Raw genomic sequence first — 24,331 nt, forward strand, 5'->3', positions numbered from 1 at the left:
TGTAACATTTCCACAAATTACCAATGAATCAACCTACAAATCATCAGTTAGTAGGTATTTCATGTAAAACAAATTTTTATGAATAACTCACAGTGAAATCTCTACATTATTTTAATATTAACTAAAAACTCGATTTCAACGGATTGAACAAAACCCCCCAGCTGATTCAGTGGTACTGTTCAGGTTAGGCCTTGTTGGTGCTTAAGCTCAAAACATAAACATAGATGTATACTCAAAATTCATCGAACCTGCTTATGTCCGTGGTGGTGGAACGTTCGAAAAAGTTCATAAAAATTTGTTAGTCAAATTTATACTATTCAATTTGCGATACGCTTTGTTGGACATTGATTAGCATTAGACTATCCAGACTTCGAGCCCGTTATTCATATATCGAGGTGTTAATCAGGTGATCTACTGCGTCAAATAGAATCGTTGGTCCCTACCCCCCAACCGAACAAAACAAAATCTGTATGAATCGTGAAATTATATTGTCCAATGCCACAAACTGTAATTAAAAATCATTCACATTCCACAACGAACTAAAAATGTTCTAATCAAGTTTATTAAATATATAAAACAATAGTCGTCAAAATGAGATATACAGGAATAAGTGTAATAAAATAATGTTATAAAACGGCGATTTTCAACCGAGGGCCCGTGGACCTCAAGTGGGCCACAGAGTAGTTGAAGAAGACTACAATGTTAGGCGCAAAAGTTATTTTACTTTTCTCTTCGCAAGAAAACTGCCCGTTCTTACATTTTTTTATTGGTTAATAAGGTTATTTGACAGAATGTTTTTACTTTGTTGAGCAAGAATTGTTTGAACATAATGGGATTTGAAATCTACCAATCAAAATAACGCTATTAATACTACTGGAATGATACATAGGAAGGGCCATGAGTGCTAAAAGCATCCGCAAGGGGGCCACGAGCCATAAAAGGTTGGGAACCACTGAAATATGACATATAATTGCCAAGCTCTTGTCACTGTTTCATTGGTTGGCAACGTGCCAGATAAGCCGATAAAATAGTAGACTGAAAGGAAAAAAAGTGATTCTTTTCCATGCGATTCATATTTAAATTAATCTGTGTTTGATTTTGACTCTAAGTTATAGATTCTTAGTTTTAGATCCGTTTCCGTTGCAATGTGTTCTGCCATCATTCGTGAAAATTGAAGTCGTAATTTCTGAAGCGATTTCTCTAACCGGTCGTATTTTTGAACAATATCTGCGAGAACTGAATCTTCTTCGTCCTTAATTGAACAATAAAAGCATTATAAAAGGAAGATATTTGTGTAATTGAACCATCTTATCTTTTGCAAAAGGTATAATATGGGAACGCAGTTAGGATGACGTAGACAATTGTTATGTAGTTAACGAAGCACAGTAAAATTGAGTCGCAGTTTTTGCTACTTCATGGCAGCTCCTGCCACAAACGAACTTGGCGTCTCTTGGCATGGTTTTATGGCGCTATACAGTAATCAGTATTACCGGTATATTCACAACGTCATGTACCAGATTTTTGTTTATCGTGCAGAATTATATCTACTTAAACCTGAAACCTAACCCTAAATCCATCAAAACTGTATCCATAAGAAAAATGTTCCAACTTACCCAATATTTGTCACCACTAGCAGGTGCAGCCCTGCCCTGGTTACGGAAGCAAAAGTTTACCCACCATTAGTTTTCAATTTGCTGCCGTGGTACCGGCATCTCGCCATTAGTTTGTGGAAGCTAAAAAGCCAGTCGCCGTGGTTTGGCCATAGTGGCCATGGTTTCAGACGCCCGGCAGCTTCAGACGCCACAAAATACTTAAAACTGCACTCAGTAAAAATGGTAAGTCTGTATCTAATAATAGTTAAATTGTACTTACGTCTTTAACTGCATTATCGACGAGTCCGTCTTTCATCAACATTTGCCTTCCGTTAGCTTCTAATACTTTTTTAGCTTCAGGATAATCGGCCAGTACTTGTAATAAATCATCTTTGGATAGACAAAATAAATCCGAGTATCTGCAAGTATAATATCACTCCATACTGTAGCAAGTGCAACACGATCTTTATAAACTGATCAATATTCATCATGCTACAATTTTTGTAACATTTTTTGCGAAATTAGCTCGAGTCAATAAATATATATAATATTGATGAGAAATGGAATTTCATGATTCTATGCTCAGCGTGATCAGCGAACCATTGTTTGCTCTCTGGTACGCACCGATCATTCACGAAATTTCAAATAATTAAAAAATGAATATGTTTGTTCTCACCCAAGACTTTTCACGTTAGCAGTTCTGCGATTTCCTGTTTTATTTCCGGGAATATTAAGGATACTGATTTCCCCAAAGTACGCTCCATCTCCAAGTACGCATAACTGCGTTACGCCGTCGTCTGCCATAACTGCTAGTTTACCTGCTCAAACGGTCTTCGATTATTCAAAGATATATATATTCAACCATAGGCTATAGTAGATTTATTTTGAAGAAATTATATTATTATGATATTGTTAGTTTATAGTGCGTTACCAATACACGAATGTATACAAACCTTCTTTTACAATGTACATTTCTTTGCCAATATCTCCCTTCCTGCAAATATAATCTCCTGGACTGAACACTTGAGGACTGAGTCTCAGAACGAGTTCAATGAGTAAACCAGGTTCACAATCCTGAAAAAGGGAGACAAAATATTGACTGAAAAGTGTTCAAATTCCTATCAGAAGTAACCAACGAGGCAAACGGTCAATTATTCTTTAGAATTTAGATAACCCTTCTGTTTGTAAAGTTAGTAGATACTACACTTATTAGGGTCTGTGGTTCATGAGTCACGTGACATTTCTAAACGTGTCAGGAACGCCCCTCGAATATAGTTTACTAGTCTAGGAAGTATATTGAGTTGATACATCGGACACGTGCTATTCTAAGACCCTGACCACGAATCATACGTTGAAGTGATTGCCTATTATCCTTTCTCGTGATATGGGAATTACCAAATTGTTCAAAAGAGTTATACTCTATATTAATAAACTAGAGCTATTGTGAGCTAGATTTTATCTCCCCTGATACCAACTCTATTGCAGTTTACTGCTAATCTAATTAAGCGTTCCACAAATATTTGTTACCTTACCCGAAACAGCGATACTCTTTTCAATGTTTCTAAATGAACGTTGATAGCTATTTCAGCTCTAAGTTTATCAGGAAGTGTTGAGAGTATTTTACGTTCGTCGGCAGATTTTTTATTTGTTCGTAAGTAGTCGAACCATTTTATCACTCGTTGTTGAAGGGAATTACTAACTTCCCGAAACTGAAAATAATACATTAGAAATTTATCAATATATTTTATTGGTACTGGGACAAATTAATGACGTTTTTTTTTATTCAAAACATAAGTATATATTTAAATTCGAATAAAATAATTTGACCCAAATAACGTAAAAAATTTATCGAATTTGAGTTGATATAAATCCTCTTATTGTGTGATGTCACACGATTAACGTTCTAAAAGCAACTGAAACAAATACATACATTTAGGTATTCTAACGTTTATTGTTTTTTTTGTAGACATCTTATGCTGTTATCTGATCTTCGACATGTGAATTTTACATAATATTAAGAGTTTAAAATGATCATTCATTTCATTATGATTACATTCTTCATATGATACTGTGATATAAGATGCCACCTGCATGTATTGTTTCACTGCGTCCATTCGGCTTTGAAATTCAGTTTTTGCGGCATTCATATTGCTAATCATTGAACCAACATTACCAACAATAGTTGCGAATATCAGAACTCCAATGAGAAAATCAAAGATCTGTAAAATAAAATTGAAAATACATTAATATCACCCATGACTGTGACAAAATGTTTACATATTTTTTGTTCTATTCTATTCATTTGGCTCACCCGAAGACATATTAGAGATTTACAAGCATTGAAAACGTTGACGATTGTTCTCAGCAAATTAGCACGTGTGGTATGATTTTTACTCCTTGAAACAAAATTCTCCGTTTATCTAAAATCAGGAAATAAATAACATAACTACCATTCAAACCTGAAATACATATTCAATGTCTTGTTCTGGCGTTGGGGTTTCTCCAATTGTTGTCATGGTAATTGTTGACCAATAAACGCTGTAGATGTATTTTCGAGAAAGGGTGTTGTAGGGATATATTGTTACATTTGGATAAACCCACCCGTCAGTTCCAAACCTTAAGAAAATATTTTTTCTCTTAGAACTTTATAACAAAACGAAAAAATTATCGCAAGTAATATAAAGTTATTTTCTAAAATGATAACACGGAACTTGATGAGCTTACATTTACATAAAGAGCGTGAACAATATGTGAATTTGTATCATGAAATAAAAATTATAAGGCTGACTTTTCTCGATGCAAACCAGAACACTCACCCAATAGCACTGGATAGAGCATAATAAATGCATGCGTTCCAGTGGATAATAACGATAATATACAGCACAAGAATCGATATTCGAAAAAAATTTGGAAAAGCCGTTCTAGTTTCTGCACGTTCGAAAAATTCGAATGCTCGAGAAAATCGAAGAATTCGAATCAGTCTGCAAAATAAATAGGAATAAAAATAAATGGTCAAGCCATACTTCAACGAATGAAATATTGAATTACAATTAGCAGCGCTCACTGTCACAAAATATATTTATTTAATCCAAACACTAAAATTTATGTGTTCAGTTCAGTTCACTTTTTCATTCAATCAATTCTAAAAAGTCGCTAGAACATTTGCGGATTTATAAAATCTACTATCTTTTACAAAAAACAGAATCCATCCAGTTTATCTTTGCCAAATTCGATTAGCGAGAGTTTCAATCCAAGATGTTTAACCTGCGAATCCAACATACCGGTACCTAGGTCCAAATTCCGAACTGATAGGGCATACACTATCCATTTCGTCGTGGCTATTATATTTTATTTAATTCCTATATTATTGTCATTTTTATTATTTTACGAGTAATTTGATGAATTATTTGAATATATTTTTTGCTATTTGGTGTTTTTATTTGGTGATTATCCGTTGTATTTTATGGCATTGAAATAAATAAATAAGTTATCCGCAAATAAATAAATATTTATATTCAAATACCTGCATATTGATACATTAGAACCTATAAAAATATACAAGATATCCGTTGGTAAAATTGATACAACATCGAATTTGAATTGCAAACTCTTTTTATAGCGTTGTTTCAACCTTTCCGTGTCTTGAACCAGCATACCTTGTTCCAGAAATCCTTGAAATATAAATACAGAACAAAGAGTTGGTTAACAAAAATATTCATACAATAGATCAGATTTGTTGAGGAGAATTTCATATAGTAGTAATGCGGGATTAATAGTATCGAGGAAAGAGCAATCGTCGTGGTATACAAAGAGCTTTCTAAAACTATCCATGGAAGCGTCATTTCAAAATCAGGCAACATTTTTTGCGTCTCCGATTAGATAATGTACGTTTCAATTAATCTTACTACAAACTAAAATGTAGCCATGATTACTGCAGCCTGACTAACTAATAGTCCTTTTTCGAATTAGCTTCGATAAATAGCATGCATAACAGTTGATATTCGATTCATTCGAAACTCATATAAAATAACCCTATTGTAGCCAAATAGGAAAAGGCATAGGGAGTTTAACTGAAAGTGCGGGAAACAATAAAATCACCAATTCCTCGCTCAATGTGTAATACAAAAGTACAAAAAATATTACCTGTTCTTAATTTTACGATCATATCAATAACGTATATTCCATCGAAGACATAATCAAGAGCGATCCATAGTTGGTAATAATCGGTTTGTAAGTCGGGAAAGCATGATCTCGCAATCACAAAATATGCGTTGTATTTAATTGCTACTGTAATAATAACCAGCCACCAGAAGTAGAATAGTTCCGAAGGGTCGATGATCCAACGTCGTTTAGTCGTGTTTTGAAAAACATTACTGAACGAAAGGGAAAGTTTGATATAGGTCGAGCGGTAGAATAAGTTTGGTAAACGTAAATCGTATGGAAAGTTTAATTTAACAGTGCGCATTTTTACTATGAAAGTCTAAAGAGATTTAAAAAGACTAAGAGATAAATTTTATTGAAAAATTTGCGATAATTGCGATTACATGACTACATCAAACTCACTAAATGAACGTTATATTTCATATGTATTTTTTAGTATATTGTCTCGATAACACATTGTTTTCTGTTAAAAACGTAAAATATCTGTATTTGGTACAGAGTTGATGCTATCATCCCAGTGAATGCTAGCAGTTCTTATATAATATTACTTTTCTCCAAAAGAAGATTCCCCCGAATGAGAAATACTTGAAGGTCCATTGATACGAACAATGAAAGAGTCTTGTTTAATGTCATCAACTTTACTTGTTCTCCTTTTAATCCAGTTTTGTATTCTTAAAATTAAAATATTTGCTTTTTTATGTTTTATTCTGTACATTTATATATAATCTCAATACCAAAGCTTTTCTGATTCCTATAATGCAAATTCGTTCATGAAAGCATTTAGATTAGAAAACATCGCTAAAAAATATTTTCGGACAATTTTCGACCAAAAGCAACATAAATATGATAGTATAGTACTTATATTTATACACCTTCCATGAAAACCAAATGGATTTAGCAGTTTTATCATTCTGGTGGAAGAAGGAAATTTGTTAATATCTAGGTGGACTGAATCGCAAAATGCTGGCATGCTGAAATTTGTCTCTCTCCTGACTTGATGTTTCGTAAAACTTCATAAAAATATTATTCTTTAATATTACATTGATGAAAAATAAAATTATAAACAGGCGTTTTATTTTCAATGCAAAACATTTTAACACCTTCTACTAATATTACGACAAAAAGAGCGGTGCTCCCGAAGTATGGCCACCAAGATGGCGCACAACCTGAACATAGTATGTGTACCAGGTTAGGGTTCAGGTTGTGTGCCATCTTGGTGCACATACTTCTGTAGCGCCAAAAGAGCATGTGTCACTTAGTTTCAAACTATTTTTGACGACGGAAATAAAAAGTAATTTTAACACATGATATCAGGTTTTCACGCATAAAGAAAAATTAGAGTTCGCACTTAACAACTTTAAATAATAAGGTTCATTCAAAGCATAACCGTGAAACTCATTATTGCGATCAAATATTTTTATAAATTTCTATTTCCATTCTTTTTTTCTCGATTTACTCACCTTTTTTTCGTGGTATAACTTTTGCTATTTGATTGCTCACATGAAAAGTTTTTCGCTGGTTTACTTTTTATTGAAGACATACTAGTCAGTAACTAAATGATGTCTTACCCAGAGAATGACCCAATCTCAATCTCTCGCATTCTCTACCAGGTTTAAAACCGAAGAAAAAAAACATAATCTAAGTATCTATACGTCTGTTCGAGACATTGTCGCATTACATGTTTGTGACAGTTGGCAGTTAGCTCTTCCGTTAATCCTATTTCTGTCATATCCTACTGCCGACTCAGCCGCTTATTTTGTCTTACGACTGTAAATAGATTTAAAGAATTTTTTCAATCTTCATTTGTTTATTCTTCATATACATAGTGGCATTTCTCTTTTCAATATGTCGTTGTTTGTGTTCATTATATTATCCTTTAATAAAGCCACTTTTATGTTTTAACATCAAGGCACAAATAGAAAAAATAAGGCGCGGAGGTCTGATATGTTAAAAATTAGCGTTTTGTTCTGGAATACTTCTTATGAAATTAAATAAAACCACATCGCTCATAAATCTTTGCAATTCAATGTAGGCTGATTTACACAATACCAATTTTTAGTAATCATAAAGAATGTAATATTCAAACATGTTCTGTCTTCTTGGTCTTTTTGTATTGTTCATGGTTGTAACGATGAGTATGATTCTTCATTTCGCAAAATTTATTAATACATAATACTACATCCGAAAAAATTTACCTACTCATTTAGTTCAACAAATTCATAGTTTGTTGCGTACTCCGTTAGATAACAAACGCTGATTTGAACATTTTTTAAAATCGTTCAAAAAATATCAAACATCTTGAAAAAATTGACAAAAAGACAGTAAATTATTGTATTTTGTTAGTATATATATTAGTACACGAGTACAACATTATTTTCAGGTTATATAAGACTGGGCAAGATTGTTTTGAAAAGTCTATTTATGTTTTCTCAACTTATTCCTTCTTTCATATGGGACACGTGGTTTAAATAAGTTCAGATTTAATGTAAACAAATTGATTGCTATCTTCGACATTCTCCGCAATAGATTTCATCCAAACATAATCAAAACCATAGAGACGGCAACAACGAGAGGCAAGCACAGAGAAAACTTCAAAATTGTGCTGTCGCTTGTTGTACTTTCATAAGGAATAGTCGTAGCTGAGGGGCAGACATTCTGATACTCTTCAATTTCGGAGAGTAATTTCTGTGTCTGCAGGCAAGTCTTGCTTGGTTTAACGTAAGGTGATGAGATGTTTGTTACCTCAAATTGCTTGATAATCTATAAAAGGATAAAGATCATTGTATCATCTATTATATTTTATCTAGCGTAATATCTATTTCAATTTTGAAACAAAATTTTTGATTCCGATAATGGAATGATGAAACTATTGTTAATGTAGTTACCGATTTGTTTTTATCCAACGGGATACAGACTTCATAATGTTCTGCTGTGTTGTAAAAGGTTTCAAACTGTTGAATTTTTTCCTGAGTCCAATTCAGCTGGTAACGAATATATATAACAGATTACTGAGGGGTGTAAGAGGGGAGGAAGTAAAAATACAATTTGTGCTTTTCGCATTATTGTGTTCAATTAGATTATCATTTACCGCCCTATAAATCATACTGCAGTCCTTGTAAGTAAAAATATATAAATTGTGCTAGCCAGTAACTATTATATGTAAATTTTGTATTGTAAAATACTGCAAATAACTTGCCACACTCAGGTATTCAAATACAGTTTTTCCGGATACTTCGGAAGAGCCCACGAAACGGTATGACTTTAGTAGTGACGGGTCGGTGCCAGCTATGCTGTAAAATTGACAGTTTGGTTAAAAATAGAACTGACGAAATTTAACTCATAATTCAAAGACTTACTGTTCTATCTCGGTCATATTTATTCCAAGATAAGGCCAAACTAACTGATATGTAACTGACGATACGCAATGTCCCCAGTCAAGTTTCGGATAATAAAATACATAGGAAAGGCACATTTCTTGCATTGTACTAAGTCCTCCCTGAAATTTAATTTATATATACCTGCTGTAACTTTTATTAAAGCAAATTTACCAGGTTCATAACAAGGTAGGTACAGTAGATTTATATAATGTAGATAGTTGAATGAAAGAGATCCCTTGTAAAATTTCTTTACACTTCACACTTTCAATTGAGAGATCATAGAAACTTCCTTCGAGCAAGATCTTTCACAAACGAATTATAAAAGACACAATTGTCAATTGTTTATGAGCGCTGACCTATGTCTCCTTGTGGTGACTCTTCAGTAACAGTAGAGAGAAATGAGATTGAACTAAATCGGTGTTGCACAATATAACATTCAAACCACATTTTTACATCAATTAGTAAGCTATACTCTACGTTATATTATGTTTGCTGATAAATTACCTCAGTGATTGTATCTCGGTTTTCGGTGTTATAAACACATTCCATCTGAAAAGAGTCTGTGTTTTTTACAACCACTGGTGGATGCAAAGCTCGAGAATCTTGATAGTTGAAGTCATAATTATTATCCATAGCGATGTAAGGTAGTTCAACCCCGTCTCTAATAAAGAAAATTGTTTCAAAATACCATCCGGAATTTGTAATATAGAGTAAAAGTTATATAGCAACATCAACAACATATTGATGTAGATAGATAGATGATAGATATATTTATCTGTTTCCTGAAACATACCTAATATGTCTCAGTCTTAACTTTCGTCCAGCAAGATGAGAATGAAGGACGACATTGACTACAGTGATGTTTTCAACTCCAGAATCTGTCATTCTCTGTATAAGAAATAGTATGAAATGGTAATCTAAGGAGTTTATATAATTCGAAACTTTATTTCGAGTTCATTTTGCATCCTATATAAGCATAAAATGAATGACAATTTCAGTTGATATTGGTATCAGTAGAACGCATATAGTTACATACGTTATCAATGCAGTCTGGTGTACAGTGTGATATGCTTGTAAAAGTCTCAGCTCCAGGTGGTATGATGTGGTCAAGCCCAAACACTGCAGACCCAGTCTCCAAAACACCTATGTCATATTTTCTCAAAGTTGAAGTGTAGGTGAAACGGAGACCAGAGTTGTCGATGATTCCTATGAAAATATTGCATCTCAGCGTGGTTTGATTTGCAGCATGCGGTTAGCAGTAAAAAACTTCAGTACAAAAAACAGTGGCGACCTAATTTACTCTCGATTTGAATGTCTTGTTACATCATTCTCTTGGAGGGCAATAGAATTCGGTCTGCCACAGTAGTTTCATATAATAGGTAAGTTTAAAAACGAAATTAGCAAATTATCTCAGCTTACTATATTCTCCGTTTTGGAGAAGCTATTAGTAATATCTTATTCAACATAAAAAAAATTTTGCTTGACGAAGTCACTTAACCTACTTAACATTGACATGCGACATCTTTTCACTTAGTTTGAGAGGTGGAGACTATATCGCTGATGGCCTAATCCGAAATATTATAGATCCGATTAAATGAGGTTTAACAGTTAGTTAATTTTACAATCAAACGGTAATCGGATATAAACATGTCAAAGTGAGAAATACAAATTCAGCAATAATTAATTATTCATTGCGTTTTTCGCTAACCTGACTCCAAATTAGGATTATCGTAATGTGTTTCCAGTTGTATATATATTGGATCATTTTCTCCACCAACAGAAAACCCTGCTTCGTAGGGATAAACCACAGCCTGGTGAAGGAAAATATTGTATTTAGGAAATGAAAAGTGATGATGTATCTTTAGAAAGCCACGCTTTCCTCTATTTTAGCCAATCGATAATGACAAGACTGGAAAGGTCTAGATAGAATTTCAACCCAAACTGAATTACATTACAATCTTCGAGTCTGAAGCAATGCAGATATTGTTTACTTCAATTCCTAAGAATTATACTTATTTTCTTGATTTCAAAACTATGGTGATGCAAACACAACAACCTAACTTACCTGACCACCAATTGCCCAAATAGCTATAACGACAGTGCAGGTTTCAAAATGTTCCATGTTAGGACTATAACAACGTTCATCCACTCCAAGATCTGTTTTATTCTGAGTAAGAGTAAATTTTGAACATAATTATTTCACACAGAAACAATATACATGTAACTTTACAGCAACAAAAACGCAAAGCGTCTCTCTCCTTTAAAAACATTTAAAGAACGTGATACGCCTTGGCTTATAATATTCAACTCCCTAACGGCCCTGAAGGTGCTGATTTGGATTGTTCCGAAACCAGTTTTAACAATTATGTACTTTCTGTCTCAAGAATGATTACATAGCATTCCATATTATGTCAGTAGTCGTTTTCAATATATCAATAAACTACTTTTCGTAGTTGAGGACTATCGAAAATTTTCATAGCAAGATTCTATTACTTGTTTGTGTTTCGGACCTCATAAAATTTGTTCGACATGCTTATTTATGACATTTATTAATAAGGTGGAACCCTATAGAGTATAGGCACTACATTTTAATGACTGCATTGTTGGAGGTGGTATGAATTGGCTAGACGTTGAAATTTCGGTGAATGGTGAATGTTCACCTGTAAGCTGCCTATAAAATGCGGTGTAATACTTAGCGATTGTAGTCTCCTCTTATCAGCAAGTCAACCTATGTATATTTGATTTAGAAAGGGCAGATGTTTTCTACATATTCTAAACAACAATTAACGCAAGTACTTTACCTTCAGAACATCTCCACAACGATAAAGTAACATATGGTGAACATTAAGCTCATTTCCTTTTTGAATTACTGGTTCAAACTAAATATGAGAATGACATGAAAAAATATGTTTATATGTTAAAATTATTAAAATAAACTTTGTTTAATGTATTGGAATTAACAAGTCCTATTGGTAAGTTAAAATAATAATAATGGCTTGTTTTCAAGCAAAATTGGGTACAAGTTGAAAAACAATGATATTTTTCCATCTCACCGGATGAGCGCGATAACAACCATGAGTTATATAGGGATGGGTTGTCAAAAACGTCGTTGTCCGTAGCTTTTCCGCGAATGTGACACTTTGCTTTGCCAAGTCAAAATGTTTAATTTCCGGAGTAAAAAATTAATTTTTCAGCAGATATGGACCTGATACCGAAGCTGACTTGCGAGTCAGAATTCAGATATTTTATTGGAATTTCTCAGGGCGCTGAGTCAAGAATAACTTTTTCGAAAACAACATCTCCATTTAGAATTTAGATGATAGGCTTTATGTCTTGTATTACATTCTTTTACACTAACTACACATAAAATACGAAATTGAAATGACCAGCATATTTCTATATTAACTAACAATTAGACAATATTTTCACAAAAAACAGATAAGTAACTGAACATCATTCAAATGAATACTAACTTTTACTATGTGATGCTTTTTCGTAAATGCGGGAAGTTTAAATAGCTTGCAGTTATAATATGTATCATTTGCAGGTATTTTGAAATCCGAAACGAGTATATCAAATGTTTCATATACCGGTCCGACTGGAAGATCCGTAGGCCGTTCTGGAGACTGTAGAAAGTACATGCTTTCTGCACCTAAATTAACGTAACAAATCATACTGTTAAGGTGAATAAAAATATATATATATACTCATAACAATAAAATCCAATGTTATATTGAGTTATTTTAGGAAAGGTTGGATATGTAATATCATTATAAAAATTTAGGTTACATCAAAAGGTAATTCATTCATTATTTTGACAATCAAATAAGTGTATATATTCGACCGCGTGCCCGCGCGTTAATGAAAAAATTGACATTAAAGATAAATAACTTGACTTCAACTGGACTAGATAACTTAAGGAAATAAATTAATATGAAGTGGTGTAGATGTCATGGAGGATATGAGCCAATAAATTGATAAATAACAATCGAACACTTCTCCAATAATAGATTTGCCCTTTCGGTATAGTCTTTTTTGTATGAACACTGGGAAATCACAGTTAGACATACATCACTTCATTACACCTTAGTCTAGTAATTCGTAGCAATAATGCTTCTCACGAATTTAACAATTATAATCATTATTCTGATACGCAGCAGAAATTTGGTAGAGTTCCAAGATTTGATAGGGATAATTATGTCTAATTTTCTTTTGAAATCAATATATGAAAATCACGTGATTAAATATACAAAGTAAATTATATCGATTACTTGCATCGACTGTATATCGTTTTTTTGTGCGTTTCACGATTGCTATGCAACTTATTTTACAGCTTTAAATGGACTCACCTCTTTTTGTTCCATGGTAATCATAAGGAACAATATCATTTCCAGCTGGATCGCTATCTCCATACGCCCAAATCAACCGTTGAGTACTTACCTTTAAAACAATCATAACATTTATGGAGATATAAAGATTTTATTTCGCCTCTTACCGGCTTCTGTTCAAAAGAAACTTTCCAATGACATAATATTTTAATCCATCAAGAAACATAAAAAATACAAACACGAGAATTTTACCTAAAAGCAAATTTTGCGATTGTCCCAATCGTTAGTATGCTTTGTCGCAATAACGCACAATATGTTATGCTAATGAGTCGGGATTTATTGGAATGGCTTGGACATAAATGAAGACTAATAATTGTAAAATATGAATCAATTGTGTTCATGCAGACCGAAGTTGTATTCTCCCTTGTGTACGTTTATATAAGCAAAATACCGTGATTTCCCTGTCATATTCTGTTTCACAAGCAGCAAGTTGTCGAGAAAATTTGAACATTGTCCAACCATCACACTCTGCTCCTCCTAATACGTTGATGTTTTGTTGAGGATCAAGAAGGGGAAAGGTGTTGTCAGTGGCATGCCTATCCTTTATAACAAAAATAATACAATATACGATTATAAACAATGTAAACCCAATAACTTTTTATATATATTTTAGGATATTGTTCATGATTCTGGTTCATGGTTCGATTCATATTCGATGGAAATACGTAAATATACTTCAAGAAGCTCCAAATAAATAGGACGATAAACATGATTAGTGGAAGAAATCATATATATATATATAACGAGCCACAGTACTTTCATGAAACATTCATTCTTCGACGAGTCCGTAACTCTATCGTAGTTCTTTCACATGGTTCCTTATAACTAATTTAGATTTTTTACCGTTACTTTGACCGTTCCATTCTTTACCCATCCAACGAAAATATCTGCAGATTTCATAGCACCATTTGGTGAAAAACCAATTCCGATCCATCCAGTCGTCTGTCCCACAACCTATCAAATATAGAAAAAAAAATGGACAAATGCTTTTAAAATTGAATTCACTTCCTCCATCAATTGATTGCTCAAAATGATATATCTTGAGAAATTTACTCACCTCAAGAATAATATCCGTCTGGTTGAATTTCCAATACAGTTTTATATTCCCAGATCTCAAACTAGCAGAGTGCGTATAAGTTTCGCTCGGTTCCATTTCACATCTCACGCAAACCCATACAGCAATTAAAATAGCGATCCTGCATTCCATTTCACCGTTGTTTTTCAAAGGCGTACTGATAAGTGACCGAAGTTTGTGCCAAATGGAATGGGATATTGCGTGTCTATTGGATATACAAACGCTTCTAATCAATAAGCTAAAAAAGATTTTGAGTACTTTATCGATATTCGCAGACCGGCTACATTGAAACAGCATATATATATTTTCGGTTGACCACTTTCAATTAAAATTGCAATATGTTCACAGATATAGATTGGACTAGATACTCCTCTCAACCCCAATTATGAAGATAGTGTTTGATTAGTCAGAGTAGTAAGTCGGGGCCTTTACGGACCGGGCTCGACCGCAATCGAGTTTAAAACCAGCAAGAAAACTTCCAAAGCTTTTTCAAAGAAAATTTCTTGTGCAGCAGTTTTGCGTTAATCGCTTTCAAATTATTTCATATAATTACTTCAGCTTTTTGCCTAACCCTACTCCAAAGCATCAAATATATGAATCTTGCAGGTTCTGAGTGAGTTTTAATTAACTGCGAGCAAATACAGAAATGTCTAATACCCAGTATGTATATTTTCCCCATAGGAGAGCATATTTGGCAACTTGGATAGATTGAAGGAATAGTTTGGGTTAAATTATAAGATCACAATATTTTCTGATCCCACCCTTACATCGACGTCGAAGTTAAAAAGATAACAGCGTTTATTGAATTCCATGTATTTCTAATAAGCTACTTTTCTTCATAACTATTATACCCAATGAGTTTTTTGAATTAGTGTATTGAAGAGTGACAGATGGAACCCTCCGATATTTGCGACTAGACTACATGATTGCTTATTCTGTTTGTTTTTTATTATCGAAACAATTCACTGAAACCCTGTTGCGTTTTCGTTACCATCATTACTATGACTGTCCACTACCTGTTTTTAAAGCTTCAACGAGTTCTACATAATATTGGCGAAAATAAGTCACGCGATATAAGTAGTTCGAAACTACAAATGATAAGAGAGTACTTTTAACTGGCATACCCCATTCAGTCGAATGTCGAGGTAATGTTAGATAGCTTATATGCATGCACCCATGTTTAGATCTCATCCGAGAATGCTAAATCCTTCGTAATATAATCCCGCTGTGAAGCAAAATTACCAAAGATTACGATTATAGATATAACTCTTGGTCCAGTATACTCAAATTTATTTTTTAATTGTCATGCTTTGTTGCCTATAGAGCCTGAGGCCATCAAGTGTGAATGCTTATGGTAAAGTTAGACACAGACTGACCATGTATAACGGTGACTAGTTCGTGTTATACTTAGACACGAGTAAAATTTAATCTTGACTATAAAGAAGAGTTGGGTAATTATTTTCGCTTGTCTGTTGTATCGTGGTGTTTTATTCCTAATTATCAAAAACAAAATTACGAAGTTGAGAATTATGAGATTTTCAAACATATATATACAAAATATGAAAACCAATATCTATTTCTTTATAATTAATAAAAACACGTTTTTATTTAAAGAGAAATGCTGAACGTGGATTATTCAAAAATTATCCTATCATCATCTAAAATGTCTTGCAAGGCACTAGATTCATAAATTGCAATCAAGATGTCCTTTAACTGAATTTTTTGGCGAATATTTACACCTACAGTTTCAAATCGAGCAATAAAGGTCTGATCGAATCGAATATTAATCATTTGAAACGTGTAGAAGAGATTCCGTGCTATCGACTGGATCGAAAACAAATTATCGCTATCGTCTTGGTCAGGGATCGGAAACCTATACGGCTCGAGTAATATAATCCGGCCCACGGCGTTTCACTGAATATAGTAACAACACAGCTGTGATACAATAAAAAATGTCACTTGAATGACATTTGTAGTCGACCAAGTTCGATGCACGAGATGGCGCAGTCTTCGCGCGCTGCTTAATATTTAACTTCTGATCTGTGTGAAAAAAAATGTTGCTTTTTTAAAATGCTGGCTAGGTTTATTTTCAGGATTTCAGGATAGGTCTTATTTTCGGGGAAACACGGTACTAATAAATTTGCAAAGTAATGTGTAGGTATACGAAGAGAAGTCGCCAATTATCAGTCAAAAGAATCAACGCAGTTTTATACGATGGTAATGTTAAGCACATTCAATTTTCAAATTCTGTTTCATAGTTATTTCCTTAGAAATCCTTGCGCGCCGAGGAGGCGGTCGCCGAACTTGAGGTGGTGGCTTGCTCGAGGCACTGAGGTGTGTAGTCTGAGAGATTCTCAAGTCGAATGGCTTAATTTCGAAAATTCAAAAATCAAAACGTTGTCAACGCGTCGCACAACCAATCAACGACAGACACGACCCGGAACTAGGTGTTGCCAGTAGCGGCGCGTGGTCATTTTGACAACCGGGGCAAGCTACTGCGGGAGCAAGTCACCCCCATCTACGGGGACACGATGAGCGCTGTAAGTTCTCCCATCATTTTATGAGTATAAAAACCATTCCATCGGTAACAACCAATCGGCAAAAGCGACAATTTTTAACGATAAGAAAGTGTCTTTAAAACTGGTCCAAGTCAAGGGATTAATAAATATAAACATAGTTTATTTTGAAACCTCTTTCAAAAGGAAAGGCAATATTTACCCAGATAAATACAATGACATATTAACAGAAACTTCGGAAAAGCAGACAAAACCTAAAATAAGGTTTAAAACGTTACTATGAAGAAAGGAAAGTTAATGCAAAGATAAGGACATGCGTCGCTCACTCATAGATATATATGCTGCTAGACTTCTACTGCTTGAACATATATGCAACACGCCGCGGTTTCTTGGAAGCAAAATGCTCAATAACGCGCTGATTAAAGTCATGCATCCCAGAAATAACGTCTCTGTGAATGGATAAAACAGCCAAGGAATTTAATCTATCTTGCTTCATTGTGTTTCTGAGATACGTTTTAATACGCTTCAGCGTGCTGAATGTTCGCTCTGCGTCGGCGGAAGAAATAGGCGTCGTCAAAATGATGTCCAGAAATTTTGCAGACGCCGCAAAGGTAGTTACTAGAGTGTTATCTATGAGGAACCCATAGAGCGAACCCAAGTTGATGTGATGTTCAAAAAAGTTTGATTGGTGTATATACATCGCAATTCATTTTCCAATTTACCTACGTTTATCATGGGGTAAAATTTGAAGACAGTAGCCAACAAATGGATGGGAAATTGACGTGCAAATTTTGAAAAATTTTTGGGGTTCATCAAAAAGAGAACGCGGCAAGGTGTTCAGTGCGCAGACGATCGCCTATTTGATTCACCAGAATGTCACAGCATTCTTTTGCAGACAAAATCAAACGCTGCGTTGTTTGCCCGCGGCGTAAAGAAGCACTCCATGTGTCGTCGTATTTTATTGTTTCCCGGATACGAGATACAGCATCGCAGAAGTCTGAAATACACGACTGCACAGACGCTCCATCCATTAGCCTTGACTGCAATGCGCCGTATAATACATCCACGTGATAGAATTGGAGAAAAAAGCCAGAAAAAATGAAAACTCACCATCTTCTAGCAGACGCTTTAGACCTGCCGCCTCCCTCACAGAGCGTTCGTCCCAAACCGGAGAGCTCTGAATGCCATTGAAACACTCAATGAGCTCAGACCTAATTTTGGACACGCCCTGCACCACGCGTGATTGGAAGTTCCAACGTGTTGGTGCACAAGCTGGGAGACGGCGGCTACATATCTGGCGAAGGAGGTCAGAGCGCTTCGGCGAAACGGAAAAAAATGAAGAAAACCCCGAAACATTTGCAAAAAATATACGGACGAGAGGGGTATCAAGACACATATTTTTAATAACGAGGTTAAATTGGTGTGCATAACAATGTAAAAAATGCGCATGAGGAAAATCTTCTTTTATATAAACTTGAACACCATGTTTCGACCCACTCATGACTGCCGCGCCGTCATAAGTTTGAGCTATCAATTTTGACTTCGCGTTGTAAGGCTGTAACACTTCTTTCAGTACAGCCGATATGCCGCAAGCCGTGCGATCAACGATTGGTACAAAGCTGTGAAATCTCTCGGTAGGTTTACCATCTTTCACAAACCGAAAAATCACAGCCAGTTGGGAAACGCACGTGATGTCAGTTGTCTCGTCAGACTGAATCGAAAGGAACTGGCAATTCTCAATTTCCAGAGCCAAAAGTTGTAAATAAATTTTATACATTGAGTCGAGCAAATCATTTTGGATATCCTTAGATGTCCCTTTCGAAACAGTTGCGGCATCAAGATGATCTCTCAATACTGTATCTAGGGATGCGGTGTATTCCACCATATCCAAAAATACCCCTCTATTAGAAGAGCCAGCCCGTTCATCGTGCCCACGGAGGGACAGCTCGTGACAACCAATGAACTTCAAAACATCTATCAATCGACCGAGAACATGGCGGTTTTTCTCGACGTTTTGGTTGTGCCGACGAATAGAAACCGCGCGTCCTTCATCCAACTGTGCTACAATATTAACATTTCCGAATGTTCGGTATTTTACTGCATTGTCCAGATGCTCCATAGAAGATTGATGATCCCTGGCACGCTCGGAAAGATGTTTGAGATCTTTAAAACCAAACTTACACCAACGTGAGTCACGGGCGGTAGCAAAAAGTAGGCAATAAAAACAAAAAAGTGCATTTTTGTCCTCGCTGTAACACAACCATTCGTGTTTTTTATACCAAGTTTCTGCGCAGAATGTACGCCGACGCTTTCCTCCGTCATGGGATTGTTCCAGTGAACAATTTTTTGGTTGATAAGGCCCAAGACGTTGTACCTCTAATTTTTGTTCCAGCGGCAGCTGCGAAAACGGAGTGCGAAGTAGTGCATCAACCTTATTCATTATGAGGTCTAAGGCTAAGAAATGCGAAGCCGGAAAGAAGTGAGGAGCTCAAAAGGAATGTGGAAAATCGAAAGCAAATGGACTAAAGGTCTCTAACTGATTCAAATAGCGAAACAAGCGACAAAAACGAAGGCGAGGAAACTATCAACTCTTCAAGCAACCAACGAACGAGAAGGAATGCGTGAATATGTCAACACGTTGTCGTAAGAAACGTCGGCATTGTGTCGTCATAATTTCGGGGCTAGCCCCGATCGGCCCCGATGATTTAGTAAAAGAAACAGAAAACAAACGAGACAAACGCGGCGAGTGGAAGATAAAAGAGAGAATACGATATACAATGAGCAACCGGGGCAAAATCGGCGACGCCCCGTCGACGTTCGGCGAAGGCTTTGCGAGCGAAAAATGAACCATGTCGGGAGAATATGGCTAGTGTAGACAGTCTGTGCAACCGATATTGAGGTATTTTTCGAATATTTTTTATTATACCGAAAAAACAACCGGGGCATTGCCCCGGTTGGCTCTATTGACGCGCCGCCACTGGGTGTTGCTATAGGTATAAGAAATCTACCTCTGCGTAAAAGATTCGTGGATCGATTCTACGTAAATGAAAGGGTAGTACAGAAAGGTCGAATATGAAATGGGCGTGAGGATAATGTGGAATACCCCAGTGAATTATGGACAGCTGAAAATTGGTCCAGTTGTAACTAAGTCAAACAAACCAATAATAACAAAAAATAGACGAAAGAAAAAGTGTTACATTGTATACTACTATTACGATACAATATTGAAACATAAAAATATACAAAACTAAGCAGTTAAGAGATGATATATATAAGTAGAAGAGAATGGCGAATATGCCATGGGACAACTACCGTATAGGGACTACACTACTGAGGCAGTAAAAAATACTAGTAATAATTATACAAAATTGAGCAAGGAGAAGTTGAGACAGGTAAGAAAACCAAAAATGACAAATACGCCCAGGAATATCTTACCCTATGCCTATAGTTAGGCTTATCATACGTTCGAGTTTTAGAAAGTTTTTCCGCCGTTCCGGCGCTAGACCCAAATGTCCCGATTTTGCAGTATGGCATTCATAAATAAGATTTTAATTGATACTAATATCAATTTTTTTGAACGGAGGCAGCCGATTCACCCTTGATTTGCCTCTCACTTCACTAGTTCAGATAGAGAAAATAATTGTTTTGTCATAGTTATGATATGAAGTATGAACCATGCGTTAATTTAACACCAAGCTGTCGTTGAATCATCAAAATGCCGAAAACAATATGCAAGTTTTCTCATGAGTTTAATGATTTCCATTATTTGAAACAAAGACCAATAGAGAATATTTTAATAGGATTTACAGCAAATTTTGATGTCTGTAATCAAATATACGGTAAGCCCACTTATAGGCACAACACTGCTTGGCTGTAAAATGGGAAACATTGCTAGTAATTAGTATACAATATTGAGCAGAGAGGCCTCATTTGATTAGCTACTGGTGTATCGAATACTAATGTGCCAATTAGTTCTGCGATGCGAGCAGCTACTAATTCGAGAGAATCCTTTACTACAGAATGAATCCCTTCTGTATTCCCATCAGTTCCTAATCATTCTGTTGAGTGGCATGACGTTCAAGCAAAGAAATTAATTATGAAGGCTAAAAAATGCAGTTGACGCTGATGATAGGATGAATAGAATCAATTTGAATGCGAGATAATATGTCCACAACACTATTAAGCGAGCGTTTCAAATGTCTGACGTCATCAATATATTCGGAAATAAACTCCGATATGGCTTTAACAAGAGCATCGTTATCTATTACAAGTTGAAATTTTCAGACTTTTAGCTGCGTGCTTAACACTAAATGTACGTAGGTACATTTGTACCCATGAGATTTTCACGATTATGCATTCGCCACATGAACGCACTCACAGTCATGCTCACGTATAATCGTGTTTCAGACAAACTTTAATTACCAACTATGAATATTATATATATATATATACATTCAAATGAAGACGGGCTACAAATTTTAAGTAGTCCGTGTTCTTGGTGAGGGTCGCTACGCCTTCACTGCCATTGCGACTATCACACTTTGTCGGTTATTTTCTTCCGATAAAATAACGCCAACGTAGTCGTTATACAACACATTTTATTTCGGCATTATGGAAACACAAAACTTGGTGAAACGAACAAACCATATAACAGAAATAACAGCTATAACAGCAAAACTTGGGAACAATGTTTATAACGCGCAATGCACGTGCTCGTATACAAAAAGTAACACAGATATTATACTTTTAAATAATAAAAAACTCGATAAGCAGCGGTAAAACCTTCTCGAGCGTTTCACGTGAAAAAATTGAGTCACAAATACAACACATGCAGATACCAACATTTAATGGAAATCCTAAATAATCGCATTGGGTTTGCAGTGATTTCGTCTTACTGACTATTCATAGGATTAGAAGGTAGGCTTATGTAATTCGGCAAAACGGCAATAGAACCTTTTTTACTTCAAGGACTGGTTAATGTTTATGGGTTCAAGTGTTCATAGATGCAAATATCCGCGGGTGCAAATGTCAATGGGTGCAAATGTACGCGTGTGCAATTGCACGTGGGTGCAAATGTAAGCGGGTGCAAATGTGCGTGGCGCAAATGTACAGAGTGCAAATGTGCACGGGTGAAAATGTCCATGGGTGCAAATTTCCGCGAGTGAGAATGTCCATGGGTGCAAATGTACATGGGTGTAAATGTCCGCGGGTGAGAATGTCCTTGGCTGCGAATGTACGTGGGTGCAAATGTATATGGGTGCAAATGTGCGCGGCGCAAATGTACTGGGTGCAAATTTGCGCGGGTGAAAATGTTTATGAGTGCAAATGTCCGCGGGTACGAATGTCCGTGGGTGCAAATGTGCGTGGGTTCAAGGATAATGGAACCCCTATGGCATATCGTCTAAGAACACAAAGATATTTTTTTAACTGGAAGGTCCTTTCACCACACAACGAGAAATTGATAAACATGCATTGTACAATCAGCTTAAATAGATATGCAGTGGCGGCGCGTCAATAGGGCCAACCGGGGCAATGCCCCGGTTGTTTTTTCGGTATAATAAAAAATACTCGAAAAATACCTCAATATCGGTTGCACAGACTGTCTACACTAGCCATATTCTCCCGACATGGTTCATTTTTCGCTCGCAAAGCCTTCGCCGAACGTCGACGGGGCGACGCCGATTTTGCCCGGATTGCTCATTGTATATCGTATTCTCTCTTTTATCTTCCACTCGCCGCGTTTGTCTCGTTTGTTTTCTGTTTCTTTTACTAAATCATCGGGGCCGATCGGGGCTAGCCCCGAAATTATGACAACACAATGCCGACGTTTCTTACAACAACGTGTTGACATATTCACGCATTCCTTCTCGTTCGTTGGTTGCTTGAAGAGTTGATGGTTTCCTCGCCTTCGTTTTTGTCGCTTGTTTCGCTATTTGAATCAGTTAGAGACCTTTAGTCCATTTGCTTTCGATTTTCCACATTCCTTTTGAGCTCCTCACTTCTTTCCGGCTTCGCATTTCTTAGCCTTAGACCTCATAATGAATAAGGTTGATGCACTACTTCGCACTCCGTTTTCGCAGCTGCCGCTGGCACAAAAATTAGAGGTACAACGTCTTGGGCCTTATCAACCAAAAAATTGTTCACTGGAACAATCCCATGACGGAGGAAAGCGTCGGCGTACATTCTGCGCAGAAACTTGGTATAAAAAACACGAATGGTTGTGTTACAGCGAGGACAAAAATGCACTTTTTTGTTTTTATTGCCTACTTTTTGCTACCGCCCGTGACTCACGTTGGTGTAAATTTGGTTTTAGAGATCTTAAACATCTTTCCGAGCGTGCCAGGGATCATCAATCTTCTATGGAGCATCTGGACAATGCAGTAAAATACCGAACATTCGGAAATGTCAATATTGCAGCACAGTTGGATGAAGGACGCTCGGTTTCTATTCGTCGGCACAACCAAAACGTCGAGAAAAACCGCCATGTTCTCGGTCGATTGATAGATGTTTTGAAGTTCATTGGTTGTCACGAGCTGTCCCTCCGTGGGCACGATGAACGGGCTGGCTCTTCTAATAGAGGGGTATTTTTGGATATGGTGGAATACACCGCATCCCTAGATACAGTATTGAGATATCATCTTGATGCCGCAACTGTTTCGAAAGGGACATCTAAGGATATCCAAAATGATTTGCTCGACTCAATGTAAAAAATTTATTTACAACATTTGGCTCTGGAAATTGAGAATTGCCAGTTCCTTTCGATTCAGTCTGTCGAGACAACTGACGTCACGTGCGTTTCCCAACTGGCTGTGATTTTTCGGTTTGTGAAAGATGGTAAACCTACCGAGAGATTTCACAGCTTTGTACCAATCGTTGATCGCACGGCTTGCGGGATATCGGCTGTACTGAAAAAAATGTTACAGCCTTACAACGCGAAGTCAAAATTGATAGCTCAAACTTATGACGGCGCGGCAGTCATGAGTGGGTCGAAACATGGTTTTCAAGTTTATATAAAAGAAGATTTTCCTCATGCGCATTTTTTACATTGTTATGCACACCAATTTAACCTCGTTATTAAAAATATGTGTCTTGATACCCCTCTCGTCCGTATATTTTTTGCAAATGTTTCGGGGCTTTCTTCATTTTTTTCCGTTTCACCGAAGCGCTCTGACCTCCTTTGCCAGATATGAAGCCGCCGTCTCCCAGCTTTTGCACCAACACG

The 24,331-nt window shown here is 36.0% G+C and overlaps 2 protein-coding genes across 3 annotated transcripts; both read right to left on the reverse strand.

Moving 5' to 3' along the window:
• Positions 1 to 464: 464 nt before the first annotated feature.
• LOC120343987 (cyclic nucleotide-gated channel alpha-2-like) lies at positions 465 to 7,422 on the reverse strand. Of its 2 annotated transcripts, XM_039413052.2 has the most exons (13): positions 7,214 to 7,422; positions 6,626 to 6,724; positions 6,302 to 6,424; positions 5,736 to 5,965; positions 5,116 to 5,263; positions 4,409 to 4,573; positions 4,052 to 4,208; positions 3,680 to 3,811; positions 3,125 to 3,301; positions 2,546 to 2,666; positions 2,269 to 2,410; positions 1,873 to 2,011; positions 465 to 1,252 (listed from the first exon to the last, which is right to left on the reverse strand). In XM_039413052.2, the coding sequence occupies exons 1-13, from the start codon at positions 7,291 to 7,293 to the stop codon at positions 1,082 to 1,084; spliced, it is 1,884 nt and encodes a 627-aa protein (XP_039268986.2). In that variant the 5' UTR covers positions 7,294 to 7,422; the 3' UTR covers positions 465 to 1,081. The 2 variants fall into 2 exon arrangements, with proteins under 2 accessions (XP_039268986.2, XP_039268989.2); XM_039413055.2 differs by lacking the exon at positions 6,626 to 6,724 and having other exon boundaries at positions 466 to 1,252.
• A 648-nt stretch (positions 7,423 to 8,070) lies between these two features.
• On the reverse strand, positions 8,071 to 14,807 carry LOC120343984 (DBH-like monooxygenase protein 1 homolog). The gene is made up of 15 exons (XM_039413050.2): positions 14,576 to 14,807; positions 14,362 to 14,472; positions 13,910 to 14,059; positions 13,480 to 13,570; positions 12,604 to 12,782; positions 11,932 to 12,009; positions 11,196 to 11,297; positions 10,839 to 10,941; positions 10,167 to 10,336; positions 9,924 to 10,018; positions 9,635 to 9,791; positions 9,110 to 9,249; positions 8,950 to 9,043; positions 8,639 to 8,734; positions 8,071 to 8,513 (listed from the first exon to the last, which is right to left on the reverse strand). Exons 1-15 carry the CDS (start codon positions 14,723 to 14,725, stop codon positions 8,283 to 8,285), a joined length of 1,947 nt encoding a protein of 648 aa, XP_039268984.2. The 5' UTR covers positions 14,726 to 14,807; the 3' UTR covers positions 8,071 to 8,282.
• Between the last annotated feature and the right edge of the window lie 9,524 nt (positions 14,808 to 24,331).

The sequence above is a fragment of the Styela clava genome, chromosome 5, assembly GCF_964204865.1.
Source record: "Styela clava chromosome 5, kaStyClav1.hap1.2, whole genome shotgun sequence".
Classification (NCBI taxonomy): Eukaryota; Metazoa; Chordata; class Ascidiacea; order Stolidobranchia; family Styelidae; genus Styela; species Styela clava.

Coding starts and splice junctions, on each gene's coding strand:
- LOC120343987 (XM_039413052.2), bottom strand. CDS start 7,293: ATGTCTTCAATAAAAAGTAAACCAGCGAAAAACTTTTCATGTGAGCAA. Junction 6,425..6,625: donor CCATTTGGTTTTCATGGAAG/GTGTATAAATAT, acceptor TTTAATTTTAAG/AATACAAAACTGGATTAAAA. Junction 3,812..4,051: donor ACATTGAATATGTATTTCAG/GTTTGAATGGTA, acceptor TTTATTTTACAG/ATCTTTGATTTTCTCATTGG.
- LOC120343984 (XM_039413050.2), bottom strand. CDS start 14,725: ATGGAATGCAGGATCGCTATTTTAATTGCTGTATGGGTTTGCGTGAGA. Junction 12,783..13,479: donor TTACCATGGAACAAAAAGAG/GTGAGTCCATTT, acceptor ACGTTAATTTAG/GTGCAGAAAGCATGTACTTT. Junction 12,010..12,603: donor AAAAGCATCACATAGTAAAA/GTTAGTATTCAT, acceptor TCTCATATTTAG/TTTGAACCAGTAATTCAAAA.